At 55.4% G+C, this 19,037-nt stretch overlaps 2 protein-coding genes across 4 annotated transcripts; one reads left to right on the top strand and one right to left on the bottom strand.

Moving 5' to 3' along the window:
• Positions 1–1,669: 1,669 nt before the first annotated feature.
• LOC111161474 (Yip1 interacting factor homolog B, membrane trafficking protein) lies at positions 1,670–8,685 on the top strand. 3 transcript variants are annotated; one of them, XM_022525152.1, is made up of 8 exons: positions 1,670–1,758; positions 5,260–5,498; positions 5,583–5,687; positions 5,891–5,969; positions 6,104–6,161; positions 7,253–7,408; positions 7,507–7,600; positions 8,463–8,685. In XM_022525152.1, the coding sequence occupies exons 1-8, from the start codon at positions 1,716–1,718 to the stop codon at positions 8,616–8,618; spliced, it is 930 nt and encodes a 309-aa protein (XP_022380860.1). In that variant the 5' UTR covers positions 1,670–1,715; the 3' UTR covers positions 8,619–8,685. The 3 variants fall into 3 exon arrangements, with proteins under 3 accessions (XP_022380860.1, XP_022380859.1, XP_022380862.1); XM_022525151.1 differs by having other exon boundaries at positions 1,688–1,767; XM_022525154.1 differs by lacking the exon at positions 1,670–1,758 and adding an exon at positions 1,908–1,928.
• A 254-nt stretch (positions 8,686–8,939) lies between these two features.
• LOC111161592 (chromosome unknown C19orf33 homolog) lies at positions 8,940–10,021 on the bottom strand. The gene is made up of 4 exons (XM_022525347.1): positions 9,598–10,021; positions 9,378–9,484; positions 9,205–9,279; positions 8,940–9,091 (listed from the first exon to the last, which is right to left on the bottom strand). Exons 1-4 carry the CDS (start codon positions 9,617–9,619, stop codon positions 8,978–8,980), a joined length of 318 nt encoding a protein of 105 aa, XP_022381055.1. The 5' UTR covers positions 9,620–10,021; the 3' UTR covers positions 8,940–8,977.
• Between the last annotated feature and the right edge of the window lie 9,016 nt (positions 10,022–19,037).

The following is a 19,037-nucleotide window of genomic DNA, read 5'->3' as shown; positions in this document are numbered from 1 at the left end:
GGTCAGGGGTGTGATGAGGGAAGCACAGACAGAATGACTGGAGTTGGGATGGGGATACGAAAAGACTGGGGATGGATCCCCCAGGAACCCAGAGGAGATAACTGATCCAGCTTAGATGGGGTGAAGAGAGCTTCCTAAGGAAAGGGATGTCTGAACTGAGGCATTAAGGGAGAACAGGAGTGAGCCAGGGTCCCTCTTCCTAGCAGAACCACAGTATACCCCTCTGTTTAGGGGGGGTGGGAGTTCTTCCCTGGTCCCTGTTTTTCTCCATATACACTTCCAGCTGTAACTCAGTACTCTCCCTAACTGCCATTGGAGGGCAGCCAGGAATCCCGACCACATAAGAATGGCAAAGGAGCAGGGCTTGGGACCTGGCTTGGACACACCCCAGCTGGTTCTATTTATGAAGCTGTGACAGTTCTAGGGGCAGAGCCCAACTTGAGGCTGACAACCCACAGGAAGAGACACTTGATAATAAAAACAGAAAAACGGCAGCTGCCAGTGATCACAGGCTTACACTATGTCAGGCCCTGTGGACAGAGTGGCCTTGTAGTGAATCCTCGACCTCTCCTGTATCATTCCCATTAAACAGATGAGAGCATTTAGGCTGAAAAAGGGTCCAGTCGCACAACTGGTAAGGGGTAAATATGAGGCCAGCTGGAAGCCAAAACGCTTCCTTTATTAATACTGTGAATATCACAAAATATTCACGGAAGAACTTAAGACAGGGAGAGCTGCGGATGAAAAATGGTGGGGGGAGGGCTGGATGCTAAGCCAGGGGTCCAGAGGAGGAATGGGGGTACCTCAGTCATGAAAAAAGGACCGTGACTGAGCCAGGACTCATAACTGAGAGGCCAGACCAGTCCTCGAGGTCCCTAGAAAAGACAATATCTCAGAGGAGGAAAGGGAAAGCCACAGTGACAGGGTCACTTGCTGACATCCTTCCGGAGTGCTATCACTGCCCAGAAGTAGCTTCTACCGTTACTTTTGCCTGAGATAGGCGGAGGGGACTGAGCGACAGAGAAAGGGGAAAGAAAGGGGGGACACTGAGGGACAGAGAGAGACTAAGGAGCCTCCATTTTTAGGGTTGCTCGCTTGCGGGTGTGCCTCTGCGTGCTCCGTGTGGCTGGAGGTTGTGCAGTAGTTTTGGTAAACCCGCCGAAGCCCGGTCGCGACGCAAGAGCATTTTTACGACACCTGGTTCTTCCTACCTAATTTATCGGGTGCCCTTTTCTCACTCTAAATACTCACCTTAATACTTAAGGTCTGCCGAAATTGTATAAGCGTTAGAGTCTGCACAACTCTGCTTAGCCCCCTCGAGAATACAAATGGATCTCTCCTCCCCCGCTCCACACCCTTTCCTGGTTCCCCAAGGCTCTCAGCGACCCAAATCGATCGTCTGTCTCCATTTCCCGTCGGTCTTATCCCTCGATGCCTACACTTCCCATCATGCACGATAGAGCCAACTCCTAGGATTGTCCTCGGCCCCGCCCTCCCGCTAAACTAGTGCTGACTCTCGCCTTCCGCCACCGGCCTCCAGTCCCCGCCTCTTACCCAAGGCCAATTCGTAAAGGCCTCCGCGAGGGGCGTGGCCTCTGAGTTATCCTGACACCCATTGGCTGTCGTGTCGTCGGTGGGCCGTGGCTACGGGAGCCGGGCGGGCACATTTCGAACCGTGGCTGGGGCGGCGGCTGCGAGGGCTGCGACGGTGAAGGATGCACCCGGCAGGCTTGGCGGCGGCGGGGACGCCCCGGCAGCGTAAGTGGCGTACGTGGCCAGTCGTGGAGATCTGGGCGGTGGGTGTGGGGTGGCTGGCGGGGGCGTGGCGGGGCCGCCGCGGCAGTTGGCGAGGTCGCTGCAGGTCGGAGGTCACGGGGTCGGGGAGCTGGAGCTTCGGGGTGTGCCTTGCGCTGGGATGCCAGGACCGGGTAGGGGGCGCGTTGGGGTCGATCCTTCTTTAGGAAATTCCTTTGGAAGAAAACAACTTTGGGCAGGATATTGTGCTGTGCAGGAAAACGGGACTTTCATTCATTTGCAGTTAGCGATCAGCCTTCTCCCCAGCCTCTGGTGGCCTCGGGCTGTCGCCCACGCTCCGCAGGACAGCGTTCGGAGCCCTTCGTGAGCTGAGAGGACCCTGTTTACCTCTCATTTAAGATTTGAACTTGTATATCTTGTACTCTACACTCCTTTTTCCGTCTCTGTTAATTTGTATCTCTCTTGAAGTTCTTCATCTCGGCGAGTGTGCGTGCATCTCATTTCTTCCTTGAGCAGATCCTGCCTCAGCTCCCCTAGGGCCAGGCAGGACCTGTGCTGGAATCTGGGTACCTGGTAATAACCAGCCTAGCAGTAGTCCTTGGTAACTTCCAACTCCGAGTTTAGAGGTGAGACAGACGCTAAACTCGGAACAAGCAAGTCAGCGGGAAAATCTGGGGAGTGATTTTTCCCTGTAAAGGGAAGAATCCAGGATGCAGTGGAGGTTCAGAGGCCTGATGTCCTCATTCCTCCCTTCAGCCATTAATAAGGTGCATGGTGGGCCACGTGGTGGGTGATGCTGGGGCCACAGCCCTGGTTCCTGTCCTCAGGGAGCTACCAGTACAGAGCCTCCGTGCTATGTTGCAGGTGTTAATCAATCGTGGGAAAATATTCCACAGTGCTGGCACTGTATGTTCCAAGGCCTCTGTGGGCCAGGAGCTTGGCAGAGTCAGGGCCCAAGAGGCCAGTGTGTGACTGGGTGCAGTGAGGCCCAAGTGGTAGCAAACGAAGGTGGCTGGCCAGGCTGGGGTCATGCCAGGCCTTGTAGGCCTGTAGATTTTATTCCCAGCACAGTGGGGACTGATCTTAGGCAGGGGACAAGAGATGTTTCCTTGCACATTTAAGATCACTGTGGCTGCTGACTAGAGAGAAGGTTGGCAGAGCAAGAACGGGTTGGGGGATTTAGGAGGAGGACATTTAAGTCACGTTCAAGACCATGGAGTCTGCAAGGGGAGGGTAAACATTGAAACATAGTGGGTGAGAACTGGCGATTAGTTGGTTGGGTGCCAGAGAGAAGGGGAATCAGAGGCTTGGACACTGGGTGGAGGGCACTGTCGGGAGCTGGACGGACCTGGGTGTGGGGCCAGGAGAGAAGTGGTGGCTGGAGACGGGGCCCACCGCCCAAGGCTCACAGTGGCTGAGAAAGCCGCGGGCGGGTGAGAGGCAAAGCCAGAAGTGTGCGAAACTGGGCCACACGTTTCAGGAAGCTAAAAAAAGAAAAAAAAGTGCTGGGTGGAGAGGGACCAAACTGGAGACCCTCAGCTCCGGAAAGGCAGGACTTTTGGTCTTTTTGATCATTGCTCTGTCCACCATGCCTGCAGCAGAGCCTAACACACAGGGGTGCTCAAGAGATGTTTGTGGGGCTCAGGAAAGAGGAGGAGGTGGGTGCTGTGTCTCGGAAGCCAAAAGAGCAGAGAGAGCACGGGGGCGTCACATGCTGCTCGAGCCGGGTGTTAGTGGCTAATGGCCTTGGGCTGGCAGTGTCGAGGGGTGTTTAGGAGGTCAGTGGGAGGCAGAACCCCAAATACTGAGAGCTGAAGGGGTGCAACAGGGAGGAAGGAAGGGCTTGCACTAAAGGGGCAGGGGGAAATGCCGGTGAGCCTTGGGGCTAAGTGGGTTGGGATCAGTGCTGCTGGCTTTGGGATTGGGCGCCCTTGGATCTGTCTTCAGGTGACAGATAACTGAGAGGAAGAGTTGAGGGCCTTGTAGTTGACAGTAAGGGGCAGGGATGGACAGGCCAGGGGTTGAGGAGTTAATGAGCATCACTGGGCTTTGGGCCATGAACTATTCCACGGAAGAGAGAACTGAAATTCGGACAGAGTCAGCACACAGATTATCGAGTTCCTCTTCCCCATCCAACTGTAACCCTCTTACCTGCTCCCTGGATCCACGGTGGCGCTTGGGACACAGGAGGAGCTCACTCAGTAACTGCTGGGTTGGCGTTGCTTCCGGGTTGGGAGCAGGGACCCTGGGGCCAGAGCGCTGGGTTCAAATTCATCCTTTCCACATTCCCTTTCTCTTCTCTCGTCCTTACCCTATCCTAAGCACGCCTCCAGCAAGTCCTGACCCTCCGACCCGCAGCCCCCTCTCCACCACTGCCCCCACCCCTCCATCCCTTCTTCTCCCCCCACGACTCCCCCACTGGAGCAGCTCCCTCCCTCCCCCTACCCCCCCACCCCAATCTGTTACCCACAAGAAGCCAGAGGAACCTTTTAAAAACTTGAAGCCTGGCTCTGCTCCATTCTGGCCCAGTAACTTTGGGCAAGGGCCCGAACCTCTCTGGGGCTGGCTTTTCCTGTCTTAGCAGGGGCATGGGGTGGGGGTGGACAATAGCACTGACGCAGATAAATGAGTTAGTCCATAGCGCGTAGAACACTGCCCAGGATGTGGCAAGTGCTTACTTGGGGTTTAATTACCTTTAACATCGAGCAGGCCTCCCTGGGCTAGAGTCCTGTCCCGTCACTCGCTCAGCCTGGTGCTGCACATAGGTCATCCCCACCCCCGCCCTCCCCCCATCCTGGCCTGTCACCACCTCTGTAACTTGGGGTGGGCCCTCATTTCTCAGCATTTCATCAGCCCTCTACTCCAGCCCTGTGTTAGGGGCTGGGGATCCAGGCATGAACCAGACCAAGCTCCCCACCTTGGGGGGCTCCCATTTGAGTGGGGAGACAGTGAACAAAATAAAGCAAGTGGCCAGTGTATGAGCTAGTGTGTTCTGGGTATAGTAAGTGCACCAGGGAAGGGGGATGGGGAGTGCTGTCAAGGACCATGTGGTCAGAGACAGGATGGTAGGGAAGGCACTGCAGAGCCAAGACCTCAAGGAGGGGAGGGAGCCATGGGGCGGGGGGGGGCGGGGGTTGCGGGGGGAAGCATTCGGGCAGAGGAACAGCCCTTGCAAAGGCCCTGAGGTGGAGCATGCCTGGTGTCTTCACTGGCCACTGAAGCCCATGTAGCTAGAGCCAACAAGGAGGGGAGCGCAAAGGGAGACACTGACCGAGACCCTGTTTGTAAAAGGCTTTGGACAGGATCCTGTGGACAGCAGGCCCAGCACAAAGTAGCTCTCAACATCATCGTCACTGTGGTGATTTGGATGGATTGAGGACAGGCAGACAGAGCCCGCCCCGCACCTGCCTCGACGCCCATCTGACCTGCAAACCAGGGCTTCATGGCAGCTGGAGGAGAGCGCCTGCGGCCTGAATGACGCCCCCCCACCCTCTTCCCCTGCAGCGTCCAAGCGGAGGATCCCAGTGTCCCAGCCCGGCATGGCCGACCCCCACCAGCTCTTCGATGATACGAGTTCGGCCCAGAGCCAGGGCTACAGGGCCCAGAGGGCACCCGGTGGCCTGGGCTACCCTGCAGCCTCCGCCTCGCCCCAGGCTGCCTTCCTGGCGGATCCTGTGTCCAACATGGCCATGGCCTACGGGAGCAGCCTGGCCGCCCAGGGCAAGGAGCTGGTAGATAAGAACGTGAGTGCACTGGGCTGCCCCGGGTCGGGGGAAGGTGGGGGCCGTGAGGCCAGGGCTTCAGGCTTGGGTTCTGCCTCCCCCTAGATCGACCGCTTCATCCCCGTCACCAAGCTCAAGTACTACTTTGCCGTGGACACCATGTATGTGGGCAAAAAGCTGGGCCTGCTCGTCTTCCCCTACCTGCATCAGGTCAGCACTGTGCCACGGAGGGCAATGCCATCCGAGGAGGGGGATCGTCTGGGGCTGGTGGGGGGTGGGGGTAGAGGGTGAGTCAGAGGCCAGGCAGGTATTGGGTGTGTGGGGGGGTAGGTCTGCCCCGAGAGGGGGCCTGGAAGCAGCATGGGAGGAGCCCACTCTGTGGGTCCCACCTGCTCCCCTCACTCTCCCCACAGGACTGGGAAGTGCAGTACCAGCAAGACACACCTGTGGCCCCCCGCTTTGACGTCAATGCTCCTGACCTCTACATTCCAGGTCTCCCCCTCCCCATCACTGCCCCACACCCTCCTCCCTCTGGGTGGGCACGTCTAGGGCAGAGGACTAGGTGCCTAGTGGCCTGGGATGGTCCATCTTCCTCTGACCAGTGTCTGTGTGTCTGCCTCCCACAGCTATGGCTTTCATCACTTATGTCTTGGTGGCTGGCCTGGCGCTGGGGACCCAGGATAGGTAAGGGAGGCCTGGGGTAGGCAGAGTGGGGTGAGGTTTGGGGGGCTGAGGGGCAGTCAGGAAGGTCTCTTGGATTTGTCTTGGAACAGCACCACCACGCACCCATCTGGTCCAGGACAGAGCCCTTGGGGTCATGGTCAGTGTCACCCTCGCCTCCTCCCTTGCTTTCCACCCACTTGCAGCCCATCACCACACCTGTGGCGGGTGACCCCATCCTTTTTAGCCTCCACCACCAGATCCAGCTCCTCCTCACTGCCTCCTAACCAGCTGCTTTGCCCACATGCCCTCCGTACCCTGACTCCAACAGCAGCCCGGAAAATCTGGTCTGAGACCTGGGTCTGGCCCTGTCTACCCTGCTCAGAAGCTGTCCAGAGCTCTCCCATCCCCAGATCTAGCCCTGGCTCCTTAGTCTCACGCACTGCACTGCCTCCCCGCAGCCTCTCTCTGTCCTGACTCAGAGTCCTGACTCTGCTTCACCATTCTAGTCCTCGTTCCATCCTCCAGAGGGCCTGGTGCTGTCCGTTCCCACCCCAGGGCCTTTGCACATCCAATTCCCTTTGCTCCAGAGTATGTTCCTCCCTTGCATCACCTGCTGAGCACCTGCTCACCTGCGATGTCTCCACTCTGGTGTCAGTTATTCGGGGAAGTCTTCCCACCCCCAACTGGGTGAAGCTCCCACATCTCGCTCATAGGCTCCAGTTCATTTCTTTTGTGGCATTGAACTGTCATTAGAATCAGTTAACTGTTGTACTTGGGATATGGCAGAGGCCATGGTCCTTCCCCACCAGTCAACTCCTTATTCCTTCAGGCCTTAGCTCAGGTGTCTTCTCCTCTGGGGGTGCCCTCTCTGACACCTTCTCCTGAGTGGGTCAGGCACTTCCCATGCCCTGTGCTTCCCTCATCCCAGCCCCGACCTCTCGGGGCTGTCACTGAGGACAGGTCCACCTTCCCTGGCACGAGATTTCCAGGAAGATAGAGTCCAGATCCCTCTTGGTCACTGTTCAATCTCTAGCCCCACCCAACACAGGCTGTCCCCAGCTGGATGCTCTGGGTGTGCGCCGGCCATCAGGGTGACAGCCTGGTGCCCGCAGGTTCTCCCCAGACCTCCTCGGGCTGCAGGCAAGCTCTGCGTTGGCCTGGCTGACCCTGGAGGTGCTGGCCATCCTGCTCAGTCTCTACCTGGTCACTGTCAACACTGACCTCACCACTATCGATCTGGTGGCCTTCTTGGGCTACAAATACGTTGGGTGAGTAACCCCCTCCCACTTCCCATCCCACCCCACCCCCCACCACCGCCCTAGCCCTGAGGCCTTGCCCTCAGACCAGCCTTCCCCTCTCTCCCCAGGATGATTGGCGGAGTCCTTATGGGCCTGCTCTTTGGGAAGATTGGCTACTACCTGGTGCTGGGCTGGTGCTGTGTGTCTATCTTTGTGTTCATGGTGAGCCGGGTGGGGCTGGGGAGGAGGAAGGTTGAGGGCACAAGCCCTGAGTCGGGGTCCCCTGGGGCATCCAAGCAGAGGATGTTAGGCAAGGAGTTGAGGTGAGAGTGCCGTTGCTGAACTGAGGAGGCTTCAAGTGCCTGTCTCAGCCTGTCCAGGGCTTCCTGGAAGAGGGGGTGTCTAAGCTGGGGCAGGAAGGCAGAGCAGGAGCCAGCCGACCTGTCAGGCTGGGCTCTCAGCCTCACACCACCCTTCCATGGTGGGCTCTCCTGCCAGAGTTTGTTAGGATGAAAAGAGGTTTGGTACCCTTGGAAACAGCTTCTCTGGATCCCCAGCAAATTCCTTCCTCTCTTTAAACATGTTTCCCGTTTTGCAGAAAGGGGGATGATGATGAAGGCACCCCAAGGCCCTGGGAGGAGGCCGTGTGAGCAGGTGTGAGGAGCAGAGGGCAAAAGTGGTTGGCCAAATCTCACCCTTAGAGAAACTTTGACTTAGAGGTCGTTACTTAAAGGCTTAAAAAAAAAAAAAAAAAAACAACCTTCCTGGCTTCTGTTGAAAACTGTCATCCGGCCAACATAAGCAGGGTGGCAGCAGCCACGGCTGAGCCTGCTGCCCTCCTCGGGCAGGGTATGAAGCTCTGCGTCTCACTCAGCTCGGAACCCTCACATTTACTCCTGGGCCTTGGGGAGGAGCAAGTCCTCACTATCCCTTAGAGGAGATGTGGGGGGAAAACCTAGGCTCCCCACGAGCAGAGAGACTCGAACCCAGCCGCCCCGGTGGAGGGAGAGAGGTAGGGCTTGGAAGTACCTGCCGGCGCCTCAGCCCGGCCCAGGACTCAAGGGTGAACCCCCTCCCGCCCCAGATCCGGACGTTGCGGCTGAAGATCCTGGCGGAGGCGGCGGCCGAGGGCGTCCCGGTACGCGGGGCCAGGAACCAGCTGCGCATGTATCTGACCATGGCGGTGGCGGCGGCGCAGCCCCTGCTCATGTACTGGCTCACCTTCCACCTGGTGCGATGAGGGCGGCCCGGCCCACGCCCCCGGCTGCTGCTGCTCCTCGCGGCCGCGCGCCGCTGCCGCTCCTCCGCCCGCCCGCGGGGGCTCCGGCGTCGCGCCCACCCCGAGACCCTGCCCCCCGCCCCCCCGTCGCCGAGGTGCCGAGATCTCCAGCGGCACCCGCCGCTCGGTAGAGCGGCCGCTGTTCCGGAAACAATAAACGGTGATGGGAACGGCGTGCGCACCTCTCTTTGGCGCGGCCGCCCGGCAGGGGGCAGGCCCCGCCCGAGAAGGGGGACGGGCGGGGCGGGGCCGGTACCCAACTTGGCGACCAGAAGACGACCCGAGAGTCGAGAAAAGATTTAATAAGACCACCGGGCCGGTCAGTGAGAAGTCTCCTTCTTCGCCTTCCCTTTCTTTTCTTTCTTCTTTTTCACCTTGGGCTTCTTGACCTTGGCCAGCGTGCTTTCGTGTCCTTGCGAGGCGGCCGCGTGAGGCTGTGGGGCCGAGAGTGGAGCGGATGGAAGGGGAGAGCCAGGGTTAGGACGGTGAGACGACTGGCCGGGGCTCTCCCCTCACTTGGGGCGCTTGCTTGCGGGGAGCCTCTTACCTTTCCTTCCATGTCCGAGTCGCTGGAGCTGCCGCTGCTGCTACTGGAGTCCGAGGAGCTGCGGTGACCGTGGCCCTGCCAGTTGGGAGGCGAGGCAGTGAGGCTGGGACCCCTGACCCCGCCGCTGTCCCCTTCATCCTGGGAGGGATGTGCCTGGTCCTAAGGTGACTTACCCTTGGTTTATCAGCCGCCCCTGTCTCTGACGCGCCCTGAACTTTGTGGGGGCCGTGTTTATGGTCTCCCCCCTGGCCCGTCCCCTGAGGCTTCTTGGAGTCTAGGGCTGTGGAGAGAAGTTGGGTGGGTTGGTGCAGGTGCTGCGCAAGCGCCCTTGGAGGAGGTTGCTGTGTTTTAGCCTGGCCCCCTGCGTCTCAAATGCCCCACTTCCCAGCTCACCTGCGGCCAAGTCGAACTCCATGGTGAGAGGAGGTCTGTGGGGAGAGCCGGGAGAGCCGCGAGTGCCCGGATGCAGGAGGAAGGACGAGGGGAGGAGCAGCGGGAACTCCCTGCCCAGGGACTTCTGAGGAGCCCCACCCAACCTGGGTCAGAGTCCTTAGCCTTGGCTCATAGCCCCTCCCCAGCACCACCCAGCTTTTTTTCTGTGGGAAATGGGGTGGGTGGACAGTTGATTGCTAAATTTCCACCTGGTGAGCCTTGGCAAGTGAGGGGGGGTGCTGCGTGGGCAACTGTAGATATCTGGGGAGAGGGCTGGAGCTGTCACCTGCTTTCCCCAAAGGGTCAGATGCCTGCTTTTGAAGAAGTAAGAGGGCGCCTCCCAGGGCCCTCTGTACCATTGTAACGCTAACACTCTGTACTTAACTGCGGGCCAGGCACTGTTCCAAGGGCGTCAGACACCATAGCTCCTTTTTTTTTTTTTTTAAAGATTTTATTTATTTTTTAAAATTTTATTTATTTATTTGATAGACAGAAATGACAAGTAGGCAGAGAAGCAGGCAGAGAGAGAGCAGGGCGAGGCAGGCTCCCTGCCGAGCAGAGAGCCCAATGCGCGGCTTGATCCCAGGACCCTGAGATCATGACCTGAGCCGAAGGCAGAGGCTTAACCCACTGAGCCACCCAGGCGCCCCTTATTTATTTGACAGAGATCACAAGTAGGCAGAGAGTCAGGCAGAGAGGTGGGGGTGGGGAAGCAGGCTCCCTGCTGAGCAGAAAGCCAAATTCGGGGCTTGATCCCAGGACCCTGAGATCATGACCTGAGCTGAAGGCAGAGGCTTAACCCACTGAGCCGCCCAGGCGCCCCACATTAGCTTGCTTTAACCACCCCGGATGGCTTTGTGAGAAGCTATGCCCGAAGGGGTTAAGTGCGGGAACTTGGAACCGACCTCCTGAATTTGAAGACCCACTATATCGCTCAGTAGTGGGATGAGCTCAGAAGTCATTTTGCCCATCTGTGCCTCAGTTTCTTCGTGTACATGGCAGCCTCCTTATGGGGTTGTTGTCATGGATTCGTTTCTAGAACTGTGCAGAGCACAGTTCTAGAAACGAATCCACAGCTTGTAAGATAATGTTTAGGCTTTTTAAATTAGAAGGTATGTTATTAGTTACTATCCCTATTTTACCCATGAGACCACTGAAAGACCAAACAAGGTGACAAGGGGCCAGTGTATTATGAATGGCTAGAGCTGGGATTCACACCCAGTGTGGCTCAAGTCCAAGGCTCTGGCCCCTGTGGCTCTCCCTGGAGGGCTCCCCAAACTGGGCTGTGCCAGTCAGGCTGCTGGGAGGGGGTGGAGAGGGGAGGCCTGAGCCATCCCCTCCCCTTGCTGTGAGGCCAGCTCTGCCACCAGCAGCTGGGCCCCCACACTGGCGGGACCCAGGCAGGCAGGAGTGACAGCTGGGGCCTGGGGATGAAGAGAACCCGTGCACTCAGGTCTCTGCTCCAAGGCACATTCCTCAGAGAGGCCTGCCCTGACTGCTGGCTCCACACGGCCTGTCACTTCCGACCTCTTTCCCCTGCTTGATGACCAGCTTAGCCCTTAAAGGCAATAAAAGTTATCTTTATCGTCAATTTCTTCAACATGTATTTGCTGAGTACCTACTATGTGCCTGGCACAGCTCGGCTGCTGAGGATACAGAGGTTAACAAAACTAGCAAAAGCCCAGCCACACGGGACTTGATATTCTAGTGGGGGAAACAAGGTGTAAAATGTACAGAATGTTGAAAACAACTGGAAATGAAGATTTCTATGAGTTGGTAAGTGGATATACAAAATGTGAATACATAACAGGACTCTACTCCACCAAACAAAGGAATGCACTGACATGTACTGCATCGTGCAGAAACGTTCTTCCCCGGGCGCAAGCAGCCAGGCCCAAAGGACCACATACTGTTGTTGGCCAGCGCTCACACTGAGTGTTCAGAGAAGGGTTACTGAGGCAGCAGGTCAGGGGGTGCTGGGAGCTGCACGGGAAATGGGGATTAACTATGAGCATGAGAGCTAATTGTGGGGGGATGAAAACATGTTTGAAAACTGATTTATGGTAGTAATTCCACCACTTGGTAAAAATGATTAAAAACTGGGGCGCCTGGGCGATGCAGTCAGTCAAGTGTCCCACTCTTGGTTTAGGTTCAGGTCATGATCTGTGTGTGGTGGGATCAAGCCCCATGTTGGGCTCCATGCTCAACAAGGAGTCCGTGCAAGGTTCTCTCTCTTCTTCTCCCTCTGCCCCTCCCTCCTTCTCTAAAAATAAGTAAATCTTGAAAAAAAATTATTAGAAGCCCCTGAAGTATACATTTAAAATGGGTGAGTTTTATGTAACTTATGCTTGAGGCATAAGTAATATGTGCTAAGAAGAGAAATACAGCAAAAAAGGGGGCTAGAGGGGCGCCTGGGTGGCTCAGTGGGTTAAGCCATTGCCTTCGGCTCAGGTCATGATCTTAGAGTCCTGGGATCGAGCCCCACATCGGGCTCTCTGCTCAGCAGGGAGCCTGCTTCCTCCTCTCTCTCTGCCTGCCTCTCTGCCTGCTTGTGATCTCTCTGTCAAATAAATAAAAATCTTTAAAAAAAAAAAAAAGAAAGGGGGCTAGGTAATAACTACATGGTATGTGGGAGAGATAATTGGATTTTAGGTAAGAGTTAGCAAGGAAAGCTTCACTCAAGTCTTTTTTGAATAAAGATCTGAAGATGAGGGGTGCCTGGGTGCCTCAGTTGGCTGGGCATCTGCCTTCAGCTCTGGTTGTATGATCGCAGAGTCCCGGGATCCAGCCCATTGGGCTCCCTGCTCAGCGGGGAGTCTGCTTCTCCCTCTGCCGCTCTCCCCTCTTGTGCTCTCTCTCAAGGTGGCTCAATGGGTTGAGGCCTCTGCCTTCGGATCGGGTCGTGATCCCAGGGTCCTGGGATCGAGACCCGCATCAGGCTCTCTGCTCCACAGGGAGCCTGCTTCCTCCTCTCTCTCTGCCTGCCTCTCTGCCTAGTTGTGATTTCTGTCAAATAAACAGAATATTTTAAAAAAATAAATAAATAAAAATAAGATTCTCTTAAAAAAAATCTGAAGATGAGATAAACCATGCAAACACACGGAGGAAGTGTTCTAGGCAGCGGGAATAGCAAGTGCAAAGGTCCCGAGGTGGGAATGTACCTGAGTGATGAACTGCAAGGACTTCCCAGTGGCAGTGAGAATGGAGGGAAAGACACAGGAGAGGAAGGATGGTAATGGTGGAGAGTTGGGGGACTAGTACATCAAAGGCCTTTGATCTTTACTCCTCCAAATAAGAAGTGGTGGTGAACAATGATTATGGCTTTATGCATAACTGGATGCAGTATATGAGAAGTGTTTTCCCAAGCAAAACAAATTCCATGAGGGTTAGGGACCTTTTCTGCTTTGCTCAGCACCCAGAACAGTGTGACTCAGAATGTGGTACTATCATTTGGTGAACCGGTGAGGTTACCTGATGCCAGGACCGCTGCTAATGTAATGGCAAGGTAGAGCAAGCACAGAGTGCCTAGGAGTTTGTGTTACGGAGGTCAGTCTGCTCAAGGTGAAACCTCACTCTACCCCTTACTGCCCTATGCTAAGTAAGTCAACTAGTGTGCACCACAGTTTTGTCCTCTGTAAAACGGCAGACTTACTTCATGAAGTATGGTTGTTTCTGGGGCCTGCCCAGCACAAGGGAAATAGAGGCTCAGCAAATACGAGTTTTTATTCACAAACACGATCTCATATGCTTACCTGTGAACCTGGCAGTAGGATCCCATGTTCTGTATGAGGCAGTGGAGCCTCAAAAAAAATGGTCTCGTGTCCAAGGATGCTGGCCTAGTAGACTGCAGATCAGTAGTGGGAGACCTTCCAGACCTAAGACAAAGTAGCTCCTTACCACTTAGCTAAGACTGTGGGGAGGGTGAATGGGCCCAGGGAAGGGCCTGGCCTGATCCTCCGCATTCCCCTCCCCGCCTCACTCCTGCATCATAGTTAGGATGTCGCCACTCTTACAGAGACCAGAAAGAGCCTTAACAAGATAGCTGTACTTTTCTCTCCATAAAATCATCCAGGGACCCAGACTAACTCTAGTTGTTCTGCATCCTTCCCGGGTGTGGTCAGAACAGAGAGGGACACTGGCCACCACCATCAGAGTTGTGGGAAGGGAAAGGGCAAGGGCAAGTGGAGGGCACACTAGTCCCTTTCAAGGGCCACACCCAGAAGCAGCACCTGTCCCTCTGGCCCCATCAGACCCAAGGTCACATCTAGCAGCAGGGGAGGCTCAGAGAATACAGCTCCAAGGTGAGCAGCCACATATCTCACAAAAATCTGGGGACTTCTTTACAGAAAGGAGGAAAGGGAAAATGGACACGGGAGCCTGTCGGTCATGACTCCCTCTTGGCGGCAGTGAAAATACCCTCATTCCCTGGCTCTAACCCAGAAGACTTACAGATGGAGCCAGATTAAAGCTGGGAAGGTGAACCCAAATGCTCGATGAAAAGCAGGGCTGAGGGCCTAACACAGCCTTCTGCTCTGCTCTTGGGAAAATAGCCCCCACCATTCAGTACTCACCTAGAACGCTAAACAGCACAGGGACAGTAGCTTACGGCCCTCCCCAGGCCCAGCCTGCCCCTGACCTCTAATGGCTCTGCCCTCCTCCGCTTGTTTCCTCCTTATTTCTGCCCAACAGGACTAAGTGTTAAGGGTATAAGCAACGCCTTCTCCCCTGTAGAAGAAAGGGACTTGTGTTCCCAACTTGCCTGCAATGCTGCCATTCCCTAGATCAGCTCTCCCTTTCTCTAGCTTTTCACCAGCAGACCCTCTCAGGAGGCTCATCCCAGCCCTGAAGTTTGGACTTAAATCACTTTAGATAGAGACTGCCGGATGCCAACTTCAGTGGCTAGGGAAGCCAAGGTGGAGTAGGAACAAGGAGTGGGCCGCTGGGACACAGCCCTCCACAGATGTACTGCGCTCAGTCGACCGCCACGGCTCCCTGGAAAAGCAACTTGCGCAAGGCCTGCTTTCCTCTCTTTCCTGAAGTTTACGTGAACGGAGCGCCCTGGTCCTATAAACATCATAATCCTGGGACTGGGATGTTTTCTTTGAACTTAACCACATCCCAGGAGATGGAGCCTTTTAAGCACCCCGCATACAGGGACTCCGCTTTCTTTCCCACAAGACCAAAGTGCTATCCTGGCCCTGGCTGTTCTGGAACACTAATGATCACAACATCATAACGTGCCGCCCTTTGGGACAGGCCAAGAGGTGGACAGCCTGGCCGGGGAAAGCTGAGCTTGGCCACCAACCAGCTGACCGTTGTGTCTGGGATTTGCTTTCACTCTATTTGCAAGCTAACAAGTTAGCCCGTAACTGTTTTCAAAATGCTGGCAGAAGCTGGAGCTTCCTGGATCGGAGGCAAAAAGCCTTACTTGCAGCAAGCGGCCTGGACATCAGCGTGTGTTGGTTTCCTTGGCCCCGTGGGGGGGCAGTGGGTGGCACCCCAGGAGCCGGACGTGAGCTGGGGGAACCCGCTTATTGACAGTAAGCGGCCGGCAAGCCTGCTCCTTGTCCCAGAGGGAGTCGTTCCCTCATCCCTCAAGGTGCTCACTCCAGACCCAACTCTGAGAAATGGCCCAGGTAAACAGTTGTCAGGGTCACACACTCCTGGCCTGCCCAGGAGGCCTTGTAGCAGCGGGAGACAGACCACCCCCCCCCGCCCCGAGGCCTGTCTCTGCCAACAATCCATCCTTCCTGCCTCCTGGTAAATTTTCACGAGTATGCCACTCTGATTAATCTAACAGCCCGAGAGCGAATTTATTCACTTTCTCTCACACATTTATTTAAAGTGACCTACAAACAGGACTGCAAGCAGCATTAAGTCCTGCGGATAGGCCCGCCTTCTGTCCAGGATCCTGGAGGTGTCCAGCCTTAAAGGAGAGGGCATACTTCAGCCAGCCAGGATGTAGTCAGAGACCAGTCTATCCTCCACTAGGACCCACACAAGGGACTTCAGACCGACGTGCAGCTCTTTGGTGTCTTTACCAATCATTGCAAGGCTCCACAGCAACCCTCCTGCCAGACGTGGAGACGCTGTGGCTCATTCTTTCCCACATGCAAACACAGAATCCTGGGGCACAGTGCGCTCCAGGGAAGGATCTGTTAAGCCTGACTTAGACCACCACCTCAGGACACTGGGAGAGGCCGGGGCTGCTTGGGCCGCCCAAGTGTGATTCTGTCATCAGCCAGACTGGAGCAAGGCCATGCAGGTCCAGCTGTCTGTCCTTATCTAGGGTGGGGCCCACATTCAGGGGCTGCCACTGAAGGCATCAGGCACTGCACTATCATCTGGGCCCAGCCATGTCGCTGGGCCACGCTGCCCAGCACAGGGCTCAGGGGACCAGGTGACTGGCAGATGGTGGGGCAGGATCTAGAGGACAGGCACTGGATGCACCGCCTACCGTCCGGATCTGAGGGGTTCCCTCCCCCCGAGGGCTTTCCGTCCCAGTAGGTAGGGCTGCCCCTCTCCTATCACTGACTCACCCCCAGACCTTTTGTTTGGAAGGATCCCGTGTGAACGCAGCTGGTGTGTTTACACAGTTCCACACACCGTGTGGACCACTGCAAGGAGACTTGGCGAGCAGGGCACTCAACGACCAAGTGGTCAGTCACTGCCTTTGCGATTAGGACCAAGCAGTCCAAGGAAGAATCTAGGCAGACTCTTCAAAATTCACTTCAGTTCTTGAGGGCCCCCTCTGGTCGGCCGGCCACCCGGAAGGTGCATCAATCAGGTGGGCCTGGGCTTGACGCTGGAGGGGAGAAAGATGCATCTCACGTGTGGATGAGGAGTAAAGAATCCCAAATTTTCAAAATAGTTTCTGTAGCTCCCAATCCCTCTGACCTGATCTTTACCCAGGGGATGGCCTAGAAATAACCCCGTTCTAGGGGCAGCCACAGTCGGTGAACAAACTCCTCACTCAAGTGTATGGGCAGGAGGGAACGGTGACAGGTCTTTGCTGAGTGACTTTTTAAAAATCCATTCCACTGGGGTGCCTGGGTGGCTCAGTGGGTTAAGCCTCTCTGCCTTCGGCTCAGGTCATGATCCCGGGGTCCTGGGACCGAGCCCCGCATCGGGCTCTCTGCTCAGGAGGAAGCCTGCTCCCCCCGCCACTCTCTCGCTGCATGCCTCTCTGCCTACTTGTGATCTCTGTCAAATTAATAAAAAAATCTTTAAAAAAAAAAATCCATTCCACCACCTGGTGATACCAATAGCCTAGGGATGACAAAGACTGTGAAATGGCCACCACCTTGGTTACTGGCCCACTGTTAGGCAGTCTTTCCAACAAGTGCACCACTATTAGCCTGTAAATGGTCCAGAAAGTCCAGATAGTCCTGGTTTCATTTCAAGGGGCACAGTGGCATGGCTGGAGTCGGCTGCCCAGGCTGGACAGCAGCCCCAAGGCCTGAAAAAGACACGGTGGTTGAGACACCACTGGCCAGCCAAGCAGGGGCCGCAGGTCCAGCTTAGTCCACCAGCCAGGAGCAAGGGGACCATGAGGCCTCTCATTCCGTGAGACAAATGGGACACATGTTGGCAGAAGTGAGTCAGCATGACGACTTCTGCATGGGAAACATGAAAGGACACTGTACGAAAAACCTTAAAAGTTCAACGGTCTGGGTGGTCTTGATCTTCCTACAACACAAAGTAATTTCCAACAGTTTCTTTTAAAATCTAAACACAGGGGTGCCTGGCTGGCTCAGTCCAGAGGTGCACATGACTCTTTGATTTTGGGGCTGTGAGTTTGAAACCCACATTGGGTATAGAGATAATTTAATAAAATCTTTAAAAATAAATAGGGGACACCTATGTGGCTCAGTCGGTTAAGCATTTGCTTTCGGCTCTGGTCATGGTCCCAGGGTCCTGGAATCAAGCCCCGCATCAGGCCCCCTGCTCAGTGCGGAGTCTGCTTCTCCTACTCCCTCTGCCCCCTGCCTTGTACTCTCTCTTGCTCTGCTCTAATACACAAAATCTTTAAAAACTAAGTAAATAAAAATAAAATGCGCTTTTTATCTTTCACACGACTAAGGGAGAGACAAGTCTTGCTAGAATAGGTGGAGAAAGGCCCCCTGCTCAGCCAGAGACATCACTGGGCTTGAAGTCCCCTGTAGGGAGCTTGAGGGTGACAGCATGGGTATAGAGGAGAGCTGCCAGCTACTGAGGAGGAATAAGGAGACAGGCAGAAAGGCAGAGGTGGACACCAGCTCTCTAAAGGAGGCTTGCTGAGCACTTCCCTTGGGCCACCCAACGCCTATGATCTCACGTAACCCTCACACCCACCCAGAGTACAGATGAGGAAACTGGGGGTTCAAACGAGTTGAGTGACCTGCTCCCTGCTGCACACCTGGAATGGTGGGTGAAGAGTCTCTTCCCAGGACTGCCTCCTTCCTGGGACCACAGGCTTTCTCTGAGCTGGGTCCTCATCTATCTGGGATACAGCAGGCAGGCTTCATCTGCTCACCAACCTCTGAGGCTAGATGGCCAGGCTGCCTAGGAAGCTTGGCAGGGAGAGGGCCAGAATCCCCGAGCAACATCTCCACAAATGAGGAAGACTACTAAGGAGGACGTAAGGTATTTGCCCAACTTGCCTCTGGAACAGAGGTCTAAGCCCTATGGGGTGCAAGTCTCTCCCCCAGTGCACAGAACGTGAGCTTTCTGGCCTGAGGGGATTTCTAGGAAGAGTGAAGGGAAAGAGGCCTTGCTCAGCTTCCTCAGTCACCTGTGCAAGTGTAAGCCCCAGGCCACTTGCCTGACCCCATGGGTTCCCCCAACACTGCTCCACGTTCAGGACTATGCATGTGGACAATGGGGAGGAAGAAAGGAAGAGCCTACAGAGTTTAGGGTCAGGGAGGGAACACCCACAGGCAGGCAGCAGAATGGGGGCCAAGCCTGGAGGCCGAATTCAGCCAGGTGGTGGTACACTGTCCCCATTTCACCGCAGAAGCACATGGGAGACCTGAGAAAGATTGCAGAGCCACGGGGAAAGATTACAATCATGGATGCCAAAGTAATTTTGGTCAAAGCCACTCCAGTCTCAGAAAGGTCTGAGTTTTCCCCTGGCCAGGACACACCCTCAGTCCGGTCCTCCTGTGCCCTCGCAGGCAGTGTCTCAAGGTGTGGGTTAGTCTATAGTGGGTCATTATTTAAAAAACAACAAAACAAAAAAACAAAAACCAACAGAGTGGGGTATGGCTAGAATTTTTCAAAAGTGACAGAAGGAAATGCCAGAGATTATCGCAGGCGTTGTTTGGTGAATCTTTATGGGCACTCAGTGGCGATGCAAGATGTATTTCATTCAAAAAGATTTGAAAGAGATATATTTTTTTTTAAGGAGGCCATTTCTAGAA

This window comes from Enhydra lutris, unplaced genomic scaffold, assembly GCF_002288905.1.
Source record: "Enhydra lutris kenyoni isolate GAN:26980312 unplaced genomic scaffold, ASM228890v2 scaffoldscaffold85, whole genome shotgun sequence".
NCBI lineage: Eukaryota > Metazoa > Chordata > Mammalia > Carnivora > Mustelidae > Enhydra > Enhydra lutris.
This window is presented reverse-complemented; position numbering and strand designations above follow the sequence as displayed.

Bases quoted from the DNA above. Each gene is read 5' to 3' on its own strand.
- LOC111161474 (XM_022525151.1), top strand. From the start codon at position 1,716: ATGCACCCGGCAGGCTTGGCGGCGGCGGGGACGCCCCGGCAGCGTAAG. The intron at 5,688-5,890 runs GTCAGCACTGTG...CTCTCCCCACAG, and splicing joins TCTTCCCCTACCTGCATCAG to GACTGGGAAGTGCAGTACCA. The intron at 7,409-7,506 runs GTGAGTAACCCC...CTCTCTCCCCAG, and splicing joins TTGGGCTACAAATACGTTGG to GATGATTGGCGGAGTCCTTA.
- LOC111161592 (XM_022525347.1), bottom strand. From the start codon at position 9,619: ATGGAGTTCGACTTGGCCGCAG. The intron at 9,485-9,597 runs GTGAGCTGGGAA...TTCTCTCCACAG, and splicing joins GGAGTTCGACTTGGCCGCAG to CCCTAGACTCCAAGAAGCCT. The intron at 9,280-9,377 runs GTAAGTCACCTT...CCCAACTGGCAG, and splicing joins GGGCGGCTGATAAACCAAGG to GGCCACGGTCACCGCAGCTC.